This window comes from Moschus berezovskii, chromosome 2 (genome assembly GCF_049115385.1).
Source record: "Moschus berezovskii isolate FMDL1 chromosome 2, NW_MosBer_1.0, whole genome shotgun sequence".
Taxonomy (NCBI): Eukaryota; Metazoa; Chordata; class Mammalia; order Artiodactyla; family Moschidae; genus Moschus; species Moschus berezovskii.
The window spans coordinates 60,188,907-60,203,158 of record NC_142461.1 but is presented as its reverse complement, the minus strand read 5'-3'; the positions used below and the strand labels follow the sequence as shown (position 1 = coordinate 60,203,158).

General features: G+C 40.2%; 1 protein-coding gene across 2 annotated transcripts in view; it reads left to right on the top strand.

Annotated features, from left to right (window-relative positions):
- The window catches only part of CNTNAP5 (contactin associated protein family member 5), a 1,080,786-nt gene that overhangs the window by 764,623 nt on the left and 301,911 nt on the right, over window positions 1–14,252 (top strand). For both annotated transcript variants that reach the window (XM_055397661.2, XM_088842198.1), the window contains exon 13: window positions 1,107–1,307. In XM_055397661.2, the coding sequence (XP_055253636.2) occupies window positions 1,107–1,307 (201 nt within the window). The remainder of the gene's footprint in view (window positions 1–1,106; window positions 1,308–14,252) is intronic.

Below are 14,252 nucleotides of genomic sequence, written 5' to 3'. Positions count from 1 at the left end.
TCAAGTACAGATCTCCCAAGCTCTAAAAATAAAATTCTTCTCTCTTCACCTTCCATTCTTACGAATAGAAGGCAAAGCATGTTCTCCTTCCCTGATCTTTAGGCCCTCATCTCCGCATGCTATTTTAATGTAAAACTCTAAAAATATTTTAGGTAAGTAGAAGTATTATGGAGAATAAATAACAAGCTCAGTTAAATGCCTTGCGTGTATGTGTGTATTACACATTCTCATCCTTGTTATGATGTATATGTCACACATGCTTTCTGTGAATAGGTCTTATTTTCAAAGTAGTACTTATGGTTCTCTGAGAAAATGATCTATGCTAGTGCTTCTCTTGTGAGGAAGAGTGTGTGTCACTATCTGGAAGTAGTGTCTTTGGAGTCAGACATCCTGGGTTCCAATTCTCACTTAGTCATTAACTATGTAATCTTAGAAAACCTGCCTAGTTTTCCTTATTCACTTTTCCCTCATTTTTAACATGGCAGGACCAACTCCCTCTGATTTACATGATGTCAGTTTTATTTATTTATTATTTGGAAACATTTAACATTTTATTTTGGTTCATTTAATTACCAACAGGTTGCACATTTGGTAATTTGCCAGTGATCTATGTTCTTCTATGTATGTCATCACCATGATAGTTATCTTTGAGCATATTTAGTTACATTCTACTTCTGATCACAAAGTATCTCATTTCTAAGTTCTTCCCCTTCCAAAATGTCCTTCCCACAACTGATGAATTCATTTCCTTTTATTCATGTTCTGTTGTCTGATTCTATTTTTGTTTTATGACTTTTCATAAATCATGTCCATTTTCAATGAGATAATGGACATTAAGCATAGAACTTGTGGAGTAAGGGCTTCACAAATTTAGCTCTTAACATAATTAACCCCCACACTACCTCTTGGGTGGACCTCTAGGAGAAACAAAAATTCTCTGGTTAAATTCTTATCATGAGTAGAGCACGCAAGTGACAATTAACTGATGCACCTGCAGCCACCAAACATCACACTGCTTACACAATCCTGTTTCATTTTTATAGCTTTTTGGAGGCCTATAAGCATGATCGTCTTTTCATCTTGCTTGGGTTGTGTTTTCTGGGCAGAGGACAAGATCTGGACATTGATGCAGCATAACAACACAGAACTGACCCATGTGCAAGGTGCCAATCCTGAGAAGCCCTACTCCATGACCTTGGACTATGGAGGCAGCCTGGAGCAGCTGGAAGCAGTGATCGATGGCTCCGAACACTGTGAGCAGGAGGTAGCCTACCATTGCAAGAGGTCTCGCTTGCTCAACACGCCAGGTAAGAAACACCCCTCCTGGACCCCTTTTCATGTGCCACACAGGGAGACCACAGTGTGACACATGGGCCCCCAACCCTGGAATATCAAGGAGAGAAAGTTTGCCAACCAGGGGCCTGCACCTACAGTGGTTCCTCATAAAATGAGAAAAATGCCACCAGGAGAGACACCTGATGGACTAGTTCTTTCTCTGGTGCCCACGCCGTGACCTCAAGGGGGTTCTGTAGCCTCTCAAGGTTTTCTCCTCATCTTCAAAAAAGGGACAATAACAACACCCATTTTGCAATACTGGTGAAAATGGAAATTTTCTTGAGAGCAATGGCTCTTGAACTAGACTTAAAAAAAAGGAGGAAATGGTTTTTCTGGCAGATTAGAAAGCATCAAGGATTTCAGCACATTCACCAAACTGCAATGAGTTATATTTGGGGAAAGGATGCATAATGGGGCAGTATTAGGCAATGAGATCAATAGGCAGGCTGGCACATCCTGTGTGTTTATAGAACTCATGTTATCTGAAAAGTGCAGGCCTGAGTTGAAATGACTCTTTTATTTTTTTTTTTAAGGGTATACTACTTTATTAACATTTAATTTTCACCAAGAGTTCAAGTTCATGCTAGCTTTATGTTCAGATTTTTGAAATGAAGATAAAAAGGAAAATAGCTCTAAGGGTGCAACGTATTTAATACTGCACACTATATTCAACAACCAGGGGGATTTAATGGTACACTTAGGAGCACAAATATAGGGACAAGGCCTGGAATTGGAGGGAAAACCTACCATTCAGGACTGAACAGAGGTCCTTGGTTGCTGACAGAATCTCCCCTTGACTCTAGAATTGAGACAAATCAAAGGAGTCTGTCAGTAAGCAAAAACCACTGAATTCAGGACAAACAGTAACAGGATAGATTGGCCAGAGTCAGTTTGGATTGTGAAGCCCAGCCTGCAGCAAGCAGAGTTGGTTGGAGGCTGTAAATACTGCAGATGAAGTCCAGGATTGGTAGAAGAGAGCAGACATCTTCTATAAGCTGCTGATTTCTGCACGAATTCCTAAGATGTTTTCCTAAACAAGGAGAAATGACTCTTTTTAAAAAATAAAGGTTGCTTTAAAAAACTATGTTAACTTTATTTATATAGTGATTGTTCTTCTGTATTTTCTAGGTCAAGTGGTTGATAAAGGGTTGCAAAAGACCCTTCTAGGATTGCTTACCATAACTCAAAAGGGTTTGCAAAATGTCAAGAGGGCTTGGTCAAAGTTGATACATGCCTCCGGGGTCTGTAATTTTTGTGAATGTCAGTTCATCATTTGTGGCAGGAAAAAAAAAAAAAGACCAAGTATAACAGGGATGTGGAATATCCAAGAAAGGGTGTCAGAATCTTTAGCCTCAAGGAATTTCTGTTCCTTGAAAGTGAGGAATTTTGAAAGTCTTCAGGAAATTAGACAATGAAATGTCAAACAAAAAGTGCTAGAAACCTAACTAAATACAACTACCCACCACCTCACTGATCTAGAGTCTTTAGGGGAGAAGTTGTTCTACATAAGTGAATTTTCTAGGTAACTGTCACTTACCCCTTTAAGTACCTAAACTGTTTTTAAAGAATTTTTAACTATTTGAGATGAAAATCTTTCTCATCTAGATTACATGCTTCCTTGCCTTCTTAAGCAGAGAATTCTGAATATGAAATGTAACCTTTTCTTGATTACTTGGGATCATCATGTCAAAATCATTTATTTTAGTCTTCATGGACTCAGCCATGCTCGCAGGGTCGATTAGATCACAGGCCCTGCTGGGTGTCCCTTTTTACCAGTGTCCTCAGAGAGTCAATGTTTGTTTGTGTTCAAATTCCCTCTCTCCTGACTGTCAAACTTGCCATGTCACTCGCAGCACTCTTTGCAGAGTCTGTGTCTAGAAAACCATGCTACCCTCTTCTCATTGTGTTGCTTCTAGTTTCCTAACAATTGGTTTGGTGAAACTTTAGGGAAAATGGAATTACATTCATATGCAATTTCCTTTATTCATTTATTTTTAATTGGAGTATAATTGCTTTGCAATGTTGTGTTAGTTTTCATTATAAAACAAAATGAATCCACCATAAGTATATATGTATACATATATACATAAGTATATATGTGTATGTATTATCGCCCTTCTCTCTGGGACTTTCCTCCCACCCCGCATACCATCCATATTTGTTTTTCTTTTTCTAATTTACTTCACTCTGTATGACAGACTTATCACTACAAATGGCCCAATTTGTTCCTTTGCATGGCTGAGTAATATTCCATTGTGCCTATGTACCACATCTACTTTACCCATTCATCTGTCAATGGACATTTAGGTTGCTTCCATGCCTTGGCTGTTGTAAACAGTGTTACTATGAACATTGGTATAGGTGTGTCTTTTTGAATTATGTTTTGGGGTTCCTTTAGTATATACATCCTGTGATATCAGTTTGACTTTACCATTGTCTTATATATGCTTCTTTTTAAAAATAAAAGTATAGTAGATTTATAAATTGGGTTGGTTTCAGGTGTACAGCAAAGTAATTCAGTTATATATGTATATATATACATTTTTTCCCCTTTTAGGTTATTAAAATATTAAGTACAGTTCTCTGTGCTATACTATACATAGCTAAATAAGACCTTTGTACTATGGGTCCTTGTTGTTTATCTATTTTATATATGGTAGTGTGTATCTTTTAATCCCAAACTCCAAATTTATTGCTCCCTCTCTTTCGTTAACCATAAGTTTGTTTTCTATGTCTGTGAGTCTGTTTCTATTTTGTAAATAAGTTCATTTGTATCATATTTTAGATTCCACATATAAGTGATATCATATGGTATTTGCCTTTCTCTGTCTGACTTATTTCACTCAGTATGACACTCTCTAGGTTCCATTCATGTTGGTACAATGACATTATTTCATTCTTTTTAAAGGCTAAGTAGTATTCCATCATATATATGTAACTATATCTTTTTTATCCATTCATTTGTCAACGGACATTTAGGTTGCTTCTGTGTCTTGGCTATTGTGAATAGCATGTGCTTTTTGTCTAACTCAACTGTTATAAATTCCCTGAGCACATTCTAGAGAGAGGGTATGACCTAATCACCTTCTAAAGTCCCCACCTCTTGATGCCATCAAATTGGGGGTTAGGATTTCAACGTTGGGATTTTGGAGGGACACACACATTTAGTCCACAACAGGCACAAACCTACAGGGATATTTACCTAATTTCCCTAACTATTACGGCAATCCCTTCCCCTGGGGAGAGACAGAGAGAGCAGAGGAGGGACTAGAGTTCATCATCTCCTCCCCAAACTGCTCTCTAGAAGAGCTGAGGAAGGGTCCCCCTTATCTGATGAAGTCAGGGCCCCCCATTGAAACTGTTTTAGTTACTGTATTTGTTCAGTCAGTTCAGTTCAGTTCAGTCGCTCAGTCATGTCCGACTCTTAGCGACCCCATGAACCACAGCATGCCAGGCCTTCCTGTCCATCACCAACTCCCGGAGTACACTCAAACTCATGTCCATCGAGTCGGTGATGCCATCCAGCCACCTCATTCTCTGTCTTCTCCTACCCCCAATCGCTCCCAGCATCAGAGTCTTTTCCAGTGGATGTGACTGATGCATGAGGTGGCCAAAGTATTGCAGTTTCAGCTTTAGCATCAGTACTTCCAATGAACACCCAGGATTGATCTCCTCCAGAATGGACTGGTTGGATCTCCCTGCAGTCCAAGGGACTCTCAAGAGTCTTCTCCAGCACCACAGTTCAAAAGCATCAATTCTTCGGCAATCAGCTTTCTTCACAGTCCAACTCTCACATCCATACATGACCACGGGAAAAACCATAGCCTTGACTAAAGGGACCTTGGTTGGCAAAGTAATGTCCCTGCTCTTTAATATGCTATCTAGGCTGGTCATAACTTTCCTTCCAAGGAGTAAGCATCTTTTAATTTCATGGCTGCAATCAGCATCCACAGTGATTTTGGAACCCAAAAAAATAAAGTCTCACACGGTTTCCACTGTTTCCCCATCTATTTCCCAAGAAGTGATGGGACCAGATGCCATGATCTTCGTTTTCTGAATGTTGAGCTTTAAGCCAACTTTTTCACTCTCCTCTTTCACTTTCATCAAGAGGCCTTTGAGTTCCTCTTCACTTTCTGCCATAAGGGTGGTGTCATCTGCATATCTGAGGTTATTGATATTTCTCCCGGCAATCTTGATTCCAGCTTGTGCTTCTTCCAGCCCAGAGTTCCTCATGATGTACTCTGCATATAAGTTAAATAAGCAGGGTGACAATATACAACCTTGATGTACTCCCTTTCCTATTTGGAACCAGTCTGTTGTTCCATGTCCAGTTCTAACTGTTGCTTCCTGACCTGCATACAGGTTTCTCAAGAGGCAGGTCAGGTGGTTTGGTATTCCCATCTCTTTCAGAATTTTCCACAGTTTATTGTGATCCACACAGTCAAAGGCCTTGGCATAGTCAATGAAGCAGAAATAGATTTTTTCTGGAACTCTCTTGCATTGAAATCATAATCACAAAAAGCTAGTTGATCTGATCATATGGACCACAGTCCTGTCTAACTCAATGAAGCTAAGCCATGCTGTGTGGGGCCACCCAAGACGGACGGGTCATGGTGGAGAGGTCTGACAGAATGTGGTCCACTGGAGAAGGGAATGGCAAACCACTTCAGTATACTTGCCTTGAGAACCCCATGAACAGTATCAAAAGGCAAAATGATAGGATAGTGAATGAGGAATTCTCTAGGTCGGTGGGTGCCCAGTATGCTACTGGAGATCAGTGGAGAAATAACTCCAGAAAGAATGAAGGGATGGAGCCAAAGCAAAACAAATACCCAGTTGTGGATGTGACTGATGCTAGAAGCAAGGTCCGGTGCTGTGAAGAGCAATATTGCATAGGGACCTGGAATGTTAGGTCCATGAATCAAGGCAAATTGGAAGTGGTCAAACAGGAGATGGCAAGAGTCAACATCGACATTCTAGGAATCAGTGAACTAAAATGGACTGGAATGGGTGAATTTAACTCAGATGACCATTATATCTACTACTGTGGGCAGGAATCCCTTAGAAGAAATGGAGTAGCCATCATGGTCAACAAAAGAGTCTGAAATGCAGTACTTGGATGCAATCTTTCTGTATTTGTTACACACACAGTATACAAATATCTTTTCGTATCAGTAATGATTTGATAGCATAATTTTTTAATAAGTCTATGGATGTATCACAATGGATAGACAGAACAGATCTATTTTTGACATTTAGATTTTTCCTCTTATTTCATTATTATACATGCTGCAAGAACATTTTTGCACACAGATATATCTTTACGATAAGTTCCTTGAGGTGCCATTACCAAGTAAAAGCATGTGCATGTTTTGAAGACTTTTGCCATCTTGACATCTGCAATGGGTTAAGGTTATAGCAATTTATACTCCAAACATCACCACGAGACCTCAGGTGCCCATCTCCCAGCACTAGATATTAACACCTTACTTCAACTTTGGCAATCTGATAAGTGCAGAGGAGGATCAAAGACAATTTTAAACATTTTTGGGTAATTAAAAAATATGTAGTCTGATTCACATAGCTTATTGGAGGGAGATAATTACAGGCAGCCAGGATTGCTGCTACTGCTGCTAAGTCACTTCAGTCGTGTCCGACTCTGTGTGACCCCATAGACGGAAGCCCACCAGGCTCCCCCATCCCTGGGATTCTCCAGGCAAGAACACTGGAGTGGGCTGCCATTTCCTTCTCCAATGTGTGAAAGTGAAGTCGCTCAGTCGTGTCCAACCCTTAGCGACCCCACGGACTGCAGCCTACCAGGCTCCTCTATCCATGGGATTTTCTAGGCAAGAGTACTGGAGTGGCTTGCCATTGCCTTCTCCGATTAGTAGAAGCAATAAGATATTGTACATTTTGGCTGCAGTGGACTCAGATCAATAAGAGGAGAATGTGAAGGATGCCTTCTTGCTACAGAGCCTCCTCCAGACTATACACAATAGATATCAAAGGGAGGAAATGAAAGACAGCAAGACGAGAAAAATAAGTAACTTTTTAAATGGCTGCCAGTGACTAAGTGTTTCTCATATTTGAAGATGTCTGTGGGGAGCTACAGGAACATGATCTGTAATCCAAACAACAGTTCTACTCAGTAAGGGTTGTTATCCTACCTGGCATTTTAGGAAACAGAACCTCAAAGAGGGTAGGATGCTTGATCAGTGCCACACAGTTGGTAAGGGACAGACATGCACCCTGCTCTGCCTCAGGGCAAAGCAAAGAATAGATAACTAATAAGGATTGCTGTATAGCACAGGCCTATAGAGTACTCTGCTGCTGCTGCTAAGTTACTTCAGTTGTGTCCGACTCTGTGTGACTCCATAGATGGAAGCCCACCAGGCTCCCCCGTCCCTGGGATTCTCCAGACAAGAACACTGCAATGGCTTATATGGGAAAGAATCTGAAAAAGAGTCAATATATATAACTGATCACTTTGCTGCACACCTGAAGCTAACACAACATTGTAAATAAGTTAGATACGAATAAAAAGTAAAGGAGAAAGTGAGGATGTGATCTCTGATAGTCATGCAAAACTCAAAGAACCAAAGTTAAAAGGATATTGGGTCATCAGGGAACACGTGAGTTTGTATGACTTTCCTTATTTTGTAAGAAAATGCAGATGGAGAGACGGGTCAGCTGCCAGACCCATGTATATTAATACTGTGGGATTGTCAAGGTGGCTGGAAGAGGGCAATTCCTGGGCAACTTCACACGTTGGCAGTGTCCTTGCTCACACGCTGCAGCTTCTAGGGCCCACACACCCCTCCATGTGACTCTGTGTATCCCAAACTGTGTCACCAAAGTCTCCTCTGTCGCTTTCTGTCTGCTCTTGCCTCGGGCTCTGGTTCTGTTCTTCTAGCGGCAACGAAAGCAGAAAGAGGAGAAAGACAAGCAGGATAAGGTCAGGCCTGGTGTAGCACTGTGTCTTTTTCATTTAGTTAGTGACTGAAGCATGACACTGTCATTTTTCTGACAGTTTCCTCTGATATTCTCCCCCAGAGCTGCTGATAAGTGCCAGCCAGGGAAATGTGTCATCTGTCTCTTTAACTGAAAGTTTATGCTAGAAACTCTGCAATGGACCAGAATTCCAAGCCATTGGGGTCCATGGGAAAAGTGTCTGCCTTATTCCCACACATCTTTTTAGTTGTATCTGCTTGCTACTTCTTACTCTGAGCTTGATGCAAAGCTGAGACGCTGTGCTACAGAGAAGTTCCAAGACAGCCTTACTCAGCCATCCAGTGCTCAGCAGCACCCTGCCCCAGGGCTAGGAGGTGGACACTTGTGCCCAGGGACAAGGGCTGTGCTGGCTGAGCTCAGACATTTTCTCATGGTCAGCACTTCCATAGGAATTTTGCCTGAGGCCAGATCTGAAGGTATCAAGTGATAAGCATATGAAATGAAAAAGGATCCAGTTCTGGATGCACACAGAGAATAGAAGAAAAAGTGCTTGAGGAAGCGCTTTAATCATATGAGCAGTTTGCTCTATAACCCACAATCCTCCAGCCTAGAAGGAGGACAAGATTGAAAGGGGCATAAGAAAGAGACCTCCTGGGGTGGCCAGGCCCCTGCAGGTAATGGAGGCTAAAAGTCCTATCTGTCCCCACCTTTTCTTCTAATCATCTCATGGTGTCTAGAATCCTCACCTTGAATTACACTCATCATCACAGTGTAAGTATCTAGGTGGTATGCATGTTTTTGCACTTAGCACTCTGTACTGAAAGCCTGTTTGGGAATACCTTTCCCAATAAAACTGTGAGCTCACTAAGGCAGAGATAAGCAGTTAGTCATGATACACATAAAATCATTGGACATTCAGATCCCATTACTTTGAAATCTATTATCTATAGGACAGATTGACCTCAGGCAAATCAGTCTTGCAAACAAGTCTGTGGTGAGGATTGTTTAAATTCCTCAGAAGAACTAATGATGGAGTGCCTGATAGCACCTCAGAACACCTGCTTCTCTCCCAGAAATAGGTTCTTATTCATTTATTCATGCAGGCATGTCATGAGGGGTTTCCATGTGAAGTCAATTGTTATGGCTAGTAATCTTCCCATGACTTTGAAGGTAATAAAATCCTACTTTCCTTATACTACTTTAAATTCTCCAATTTCCCTTAATTAATGATATTTTAGTGAACATACAGCTAGCTGGCCATATATATAACACATAATATATACTTTAGACCATATATATATATATATGTATATTACTATATCCATACATACACCCTATATGCTGTGCTTAGTTGCTCAGTCATGTCTGACTCTTTGTGACCCCATGGTCTCTTGCCTGCCAGGCTCCTCTCTCCATGGGAATTCTCCAGGCAAGAATACTGGAGTGGGTTGCCGTGCCCTCCTCCAGGATATATATGTATTTAAAAATATGCATTATTTGTACTCTATTTGCTGCTGCTGTTTAGTCATTAAATCATGTCCAACTCTTTGTAACCCCATGGAATGTAGCCCCACCAGGCTTCTCTGTCCATGGGATTTCCAAGGAAGGATACTGGAATGGGTTGCCATTTCCTTCTCTTGAGATTTTCCCTACCCAGGGATCGAACCTGTGTCTCTTACTTAACAGGTGGGATTCTTTACCACCTAGTCACCTAGGAAGCCCTATATATACTCATTATATAATCTTTATATGTCCAAAATAGATCTGTAAATGCACTTGTGTATAGAAACCCTCATGACCATCTGTAATATTCAACTTTCAGTGGGTACAAAACTAACATTTAGGTTTAGAAATCTAAGTAAGGAATGATGAGGCCAAAAAATCAAATTACTGAGATAAAAGAAATAGCACTACAAGGTGCTCTGGTGTCTGCTAAACTGAAGACACTTTGTCCCCAATACCTGTACCAAACAGGATCATTAACAGATGATGACAATGTATTTTCTTTTAAGTAATCTTTATTGATTGATTATCCATTATATGCCACATACTTTTCTGGCCAGTGGGAATTAAACAGTGAAAAGCCAGTGTTTCTGCCCTCATGATTATAATAGGGATGACAAAAACAAACCAAACACACTTGTGCACATTTGCGCACAAAATACAGAGGTATAACTAATCTCATAGCTCATGGTCTTTTCATTACACCGGGCTGTCACCATACCATTAAAAACAACTTTTGTCACAGGAGCAATATAATCAAAAACACAAAACTATACCGTAACATCTGCAAGACAAAATACCAGGGCATTATTTGAAATCTCTTTAATAAACAGCTATTTCTACTTTATGTACAGCAAGAATCTAATCTATAAAGAAACTCATGGTCCCTGTATTTCTACTCTTTGATATCACCACTGCTGACAATAATATTGACTCTTGGCTACCGAGCTCCTTCTGTGCACCAGGTATTTTAAACATTATTTCATTTAATCCTCTCAACGGTCTTATGAAGTTGGTGTTATTTTCATTTTTATTGATGGAAGGGGAAGCTCTAAGAAACTATGTGGGTCATGCAGTCTTGTAGCCATTAAGTGTTAGATACCCATTCAAATACATGTCTGTCTAGCTTTCACTTGCATCTGCATTCCAAAATAACACCCAGAAAATATAAAAACATTTCAAAGAGGAAGGGAAGATAATCATATAAAAATACAAGTATCCAAATAAATGTTTTATCTTATGTTCTGGTTATCAACTGTTACGTAACAAACCACCATAAAACTTAGTGGTTTAAACAATATTAATTTTTTAAAATGGAAATATTGTTGATTACAATATCTTGATAGTTGTAGGTGTACAGCAAAATGATTCTGTTATACAGATATTCATTCTTTTCAGAATCTTTTCCCATATAGGTTGCTATGAAATATTGAATGTAGTTCCATGTGCTAATCAGTAAGTCCTGTTGTTTATCTAGTTTATATATAGTAGTGTGTATCTGTTAATCCCAAACTCCTAATTTATCCCTCCCCTGCTTCCATTTGGTAACCATATGTTTGTTCTCTGTGTCTGTGGGTCTATTTCTGTTTTGTAAATAAATTCATTTCTAGCTTTTATTTCAGATTCCACATATAAGCAATAGTATATGATATCTTTCTTTTTTTATTATTTTTTTAAATTTTTATTTTTTATTGGAGGCCGACCAAGGTCCGTCTAGTCAAGGCAATGGTTTTTCCCGTGGTCATGTATGGATGTGAGAGTTGGACTGTGAAGAAAGCTGATCGCCGAAGAATCGATGCTTTTGAACTGTGGTGTTGGAGAAGACTCTTGAGAGTCCCTTATACTGCAAGGAGATCCAACCAGTCCATTCTAAAGGAGATCAATCCTGGATGTTCATTGGAGGGACTGATGCTAAAGCTGAAACTCCAATACTTTGGCCACCTCATGAGACGAGTTGACTCACTGGAAAAGACTCTGATGCTGGGAAAGGTTGGGGGCGGGAGGAGAAGGGGACGACGGAGAATGAGATGGCTGGATGGCATCACCGACTCTGTGGACATGAGTTTGAGTGTACTCCGGGAGTTGGTGATGGACAGGGAGGCCTGGCGTGCTGTGATTCATGGGGTCGCGGAGAGTCGGACACGACTGAGCGACTGAACTGAACTGAATTATTTTGCAATATTATATTGGTTGGTTTTGCCATACATTGACATGAATCCGCCCCGGGTGTACATGAGTTCCCCTTCCCGAACCCCCTTCCCACCTCCCTCCTCCCCTTATCCTCCCTCTGGGTCATCCCCTCATACCAGCACTGAGCATCCTGTAACATGCATCGACCCTGAACTGGCAATTTGTTTCACATATGATAATATACATGTTTCAATACCATTCTCCCAAACCATCCCACCCTTACCCTCTCCCACAGAGTCCCAAAGACTGTTCTATACATCTGTGTCTCTTTTCCTGTCTCGTATACAGGGTTATCATTTGCATCTTTCTAAATTCCATACATATGCGTTAGTATATTGTATTGGTGTTTTTCTTTCTGGCTTACTTCACTCTGTATAATAGGCTCTAGTTTCATCCACCTCATTAGAACTGATTCAAATGCATTCTTTTTAATGGCTGAGTAAGCCACCTCATGAGACGAGTTGACTCACTGGAAAAGACTCTGATGCTGGGAAAGGTTGGGGGCGGGAGGAGAAGGGGACGACGGAGAATGAGATGGCTGGATGGCATCACCGACTCTGTGGACATGAGTTTGAGTGTACTCTGGGAGTTGGTGATGGACAGGGAGGCCTGGTGTGCTGTAATTCATGGGGTCGCGGAGAGTCGGACATGACTGAGCGACTGAACTGAACTGAACTGAATACTCCATTGTGTATATGTACCAAAGCTTTCTTATCCATTCATCTGCAGATGGACATCTAAGTTGCTTCCATGTCCTGGCTATTATAAACAGTGCTGCAATGAACATTGGAGTACATGTGTCTCTTTCAATTCTGGTTTCCTCAGTGTGTATGCCCAGGAGTGGGATTGCTGGATCATATGGCAGTTCTATTTCCAGTTTTTTGAGGAATCTCTACACTGTTCTCCATAGTGGCTGTACTAGTTTGCATTCCCACCAACAGTGTAAGAGGGTTCCCTTCTCTCCACACCCTCTCCAGCACTTATTGCATGTAGACTTTTGGATAGCAGCCATTCTGACTGGTGTGAAATGGTATCTCATTGTGGTTTTGATTTGAATTTCTCTGATTATGAGGGATGTTGAGCATTTTTTCATGTGTTTGTTAGCCATCTGTATGTCTTCTTTGGAGAAATGTCTGTTTAGTTCTTTGGCCCATTTTTTGATTGGGTCATTTATTTTTCTGGAATTGAGCTGAAGGAGCTGCTTGTATATTTTGGAGATTAATCCTTTATCCGTTGCTTCATTTGCTATTATTTTCTCCCATTCTGAAGGCTGTCTTTTCACCTTGCTTATAGTTTCCTTTGCTGTGCAGAAGCTTTTAATTTTAATTAGGTCCCATTTGTTTATTTTTGCTTTTATTTCCAATATTCTGGGAGGTGGGTCTTGGAGGATCCTGCTATGGTTTATGTTAGAGAGTGTTTTGCCTACATTCTCCTCTAGGAGTTTTATAGTTTCTGGTCTTACATTTAGCTCTCTAATCCATTTTGAGTTTATTTTTGTGTATGGTGTTAGGAAGTGTTCTAGGTTAATTCTTTTACAAGTGGCTGACCAGTATTCCCAGCACTACTTGTTAAAGAGACTGTCTTTTCTCCATTTTATATTCTTGCCTCCTTTGTCAAGGATAAGGTGTCCATAGATGCGTGGATTTATCTCTGGGCTTTCTCTTTTGTTCCATTGATCTATATTTCTGTCTTTATGCCAGTACCATACTGTCTTGATGACTCTGGCTTTGTAGTAGAGCCTGAAGTCCGGCAGGTTGATTCCCCCAGTTCCATTTTTCTTCCTCAAGATTGCTTTGGCTATTCGAGGTTTTTTGTATTTCCATACAAATTGTGAGATTATTTGTTCTAGTTCTGTGAAAAATATCGTTGATAGCTTGATAGGGATTGCATTGAATGTATAAATTACTTTGGGTAGTATACTCATTTTTACAATATTTATTCTTCCAATCCACGAACAGGGTATATTTCTCCATCTATTAGTGTCCTCTGATTACTTTCAGTAGTGTTTTATAGTTTTCTATGTACAAGTCTTTTGTTTCCTAAGGTAGATATATTCCTAAGTATTTAACTCTTTTCGTTGCAACAGGGAATGGAATAGTTTCCTTAATTTCTCTATTTTCTCATTATTAGTGTATAGGAATGCAAGGGATTTCTGTGTGTTGATTTTATATCCTGCAACTTTACTGTATTCATTGATTAGCTCTAGTAGTTTTCTGGTAGAGTCTTTAGAATTTTCTGTGTAGAGGATCATGTCATCAGCGAACAGTGAAAGT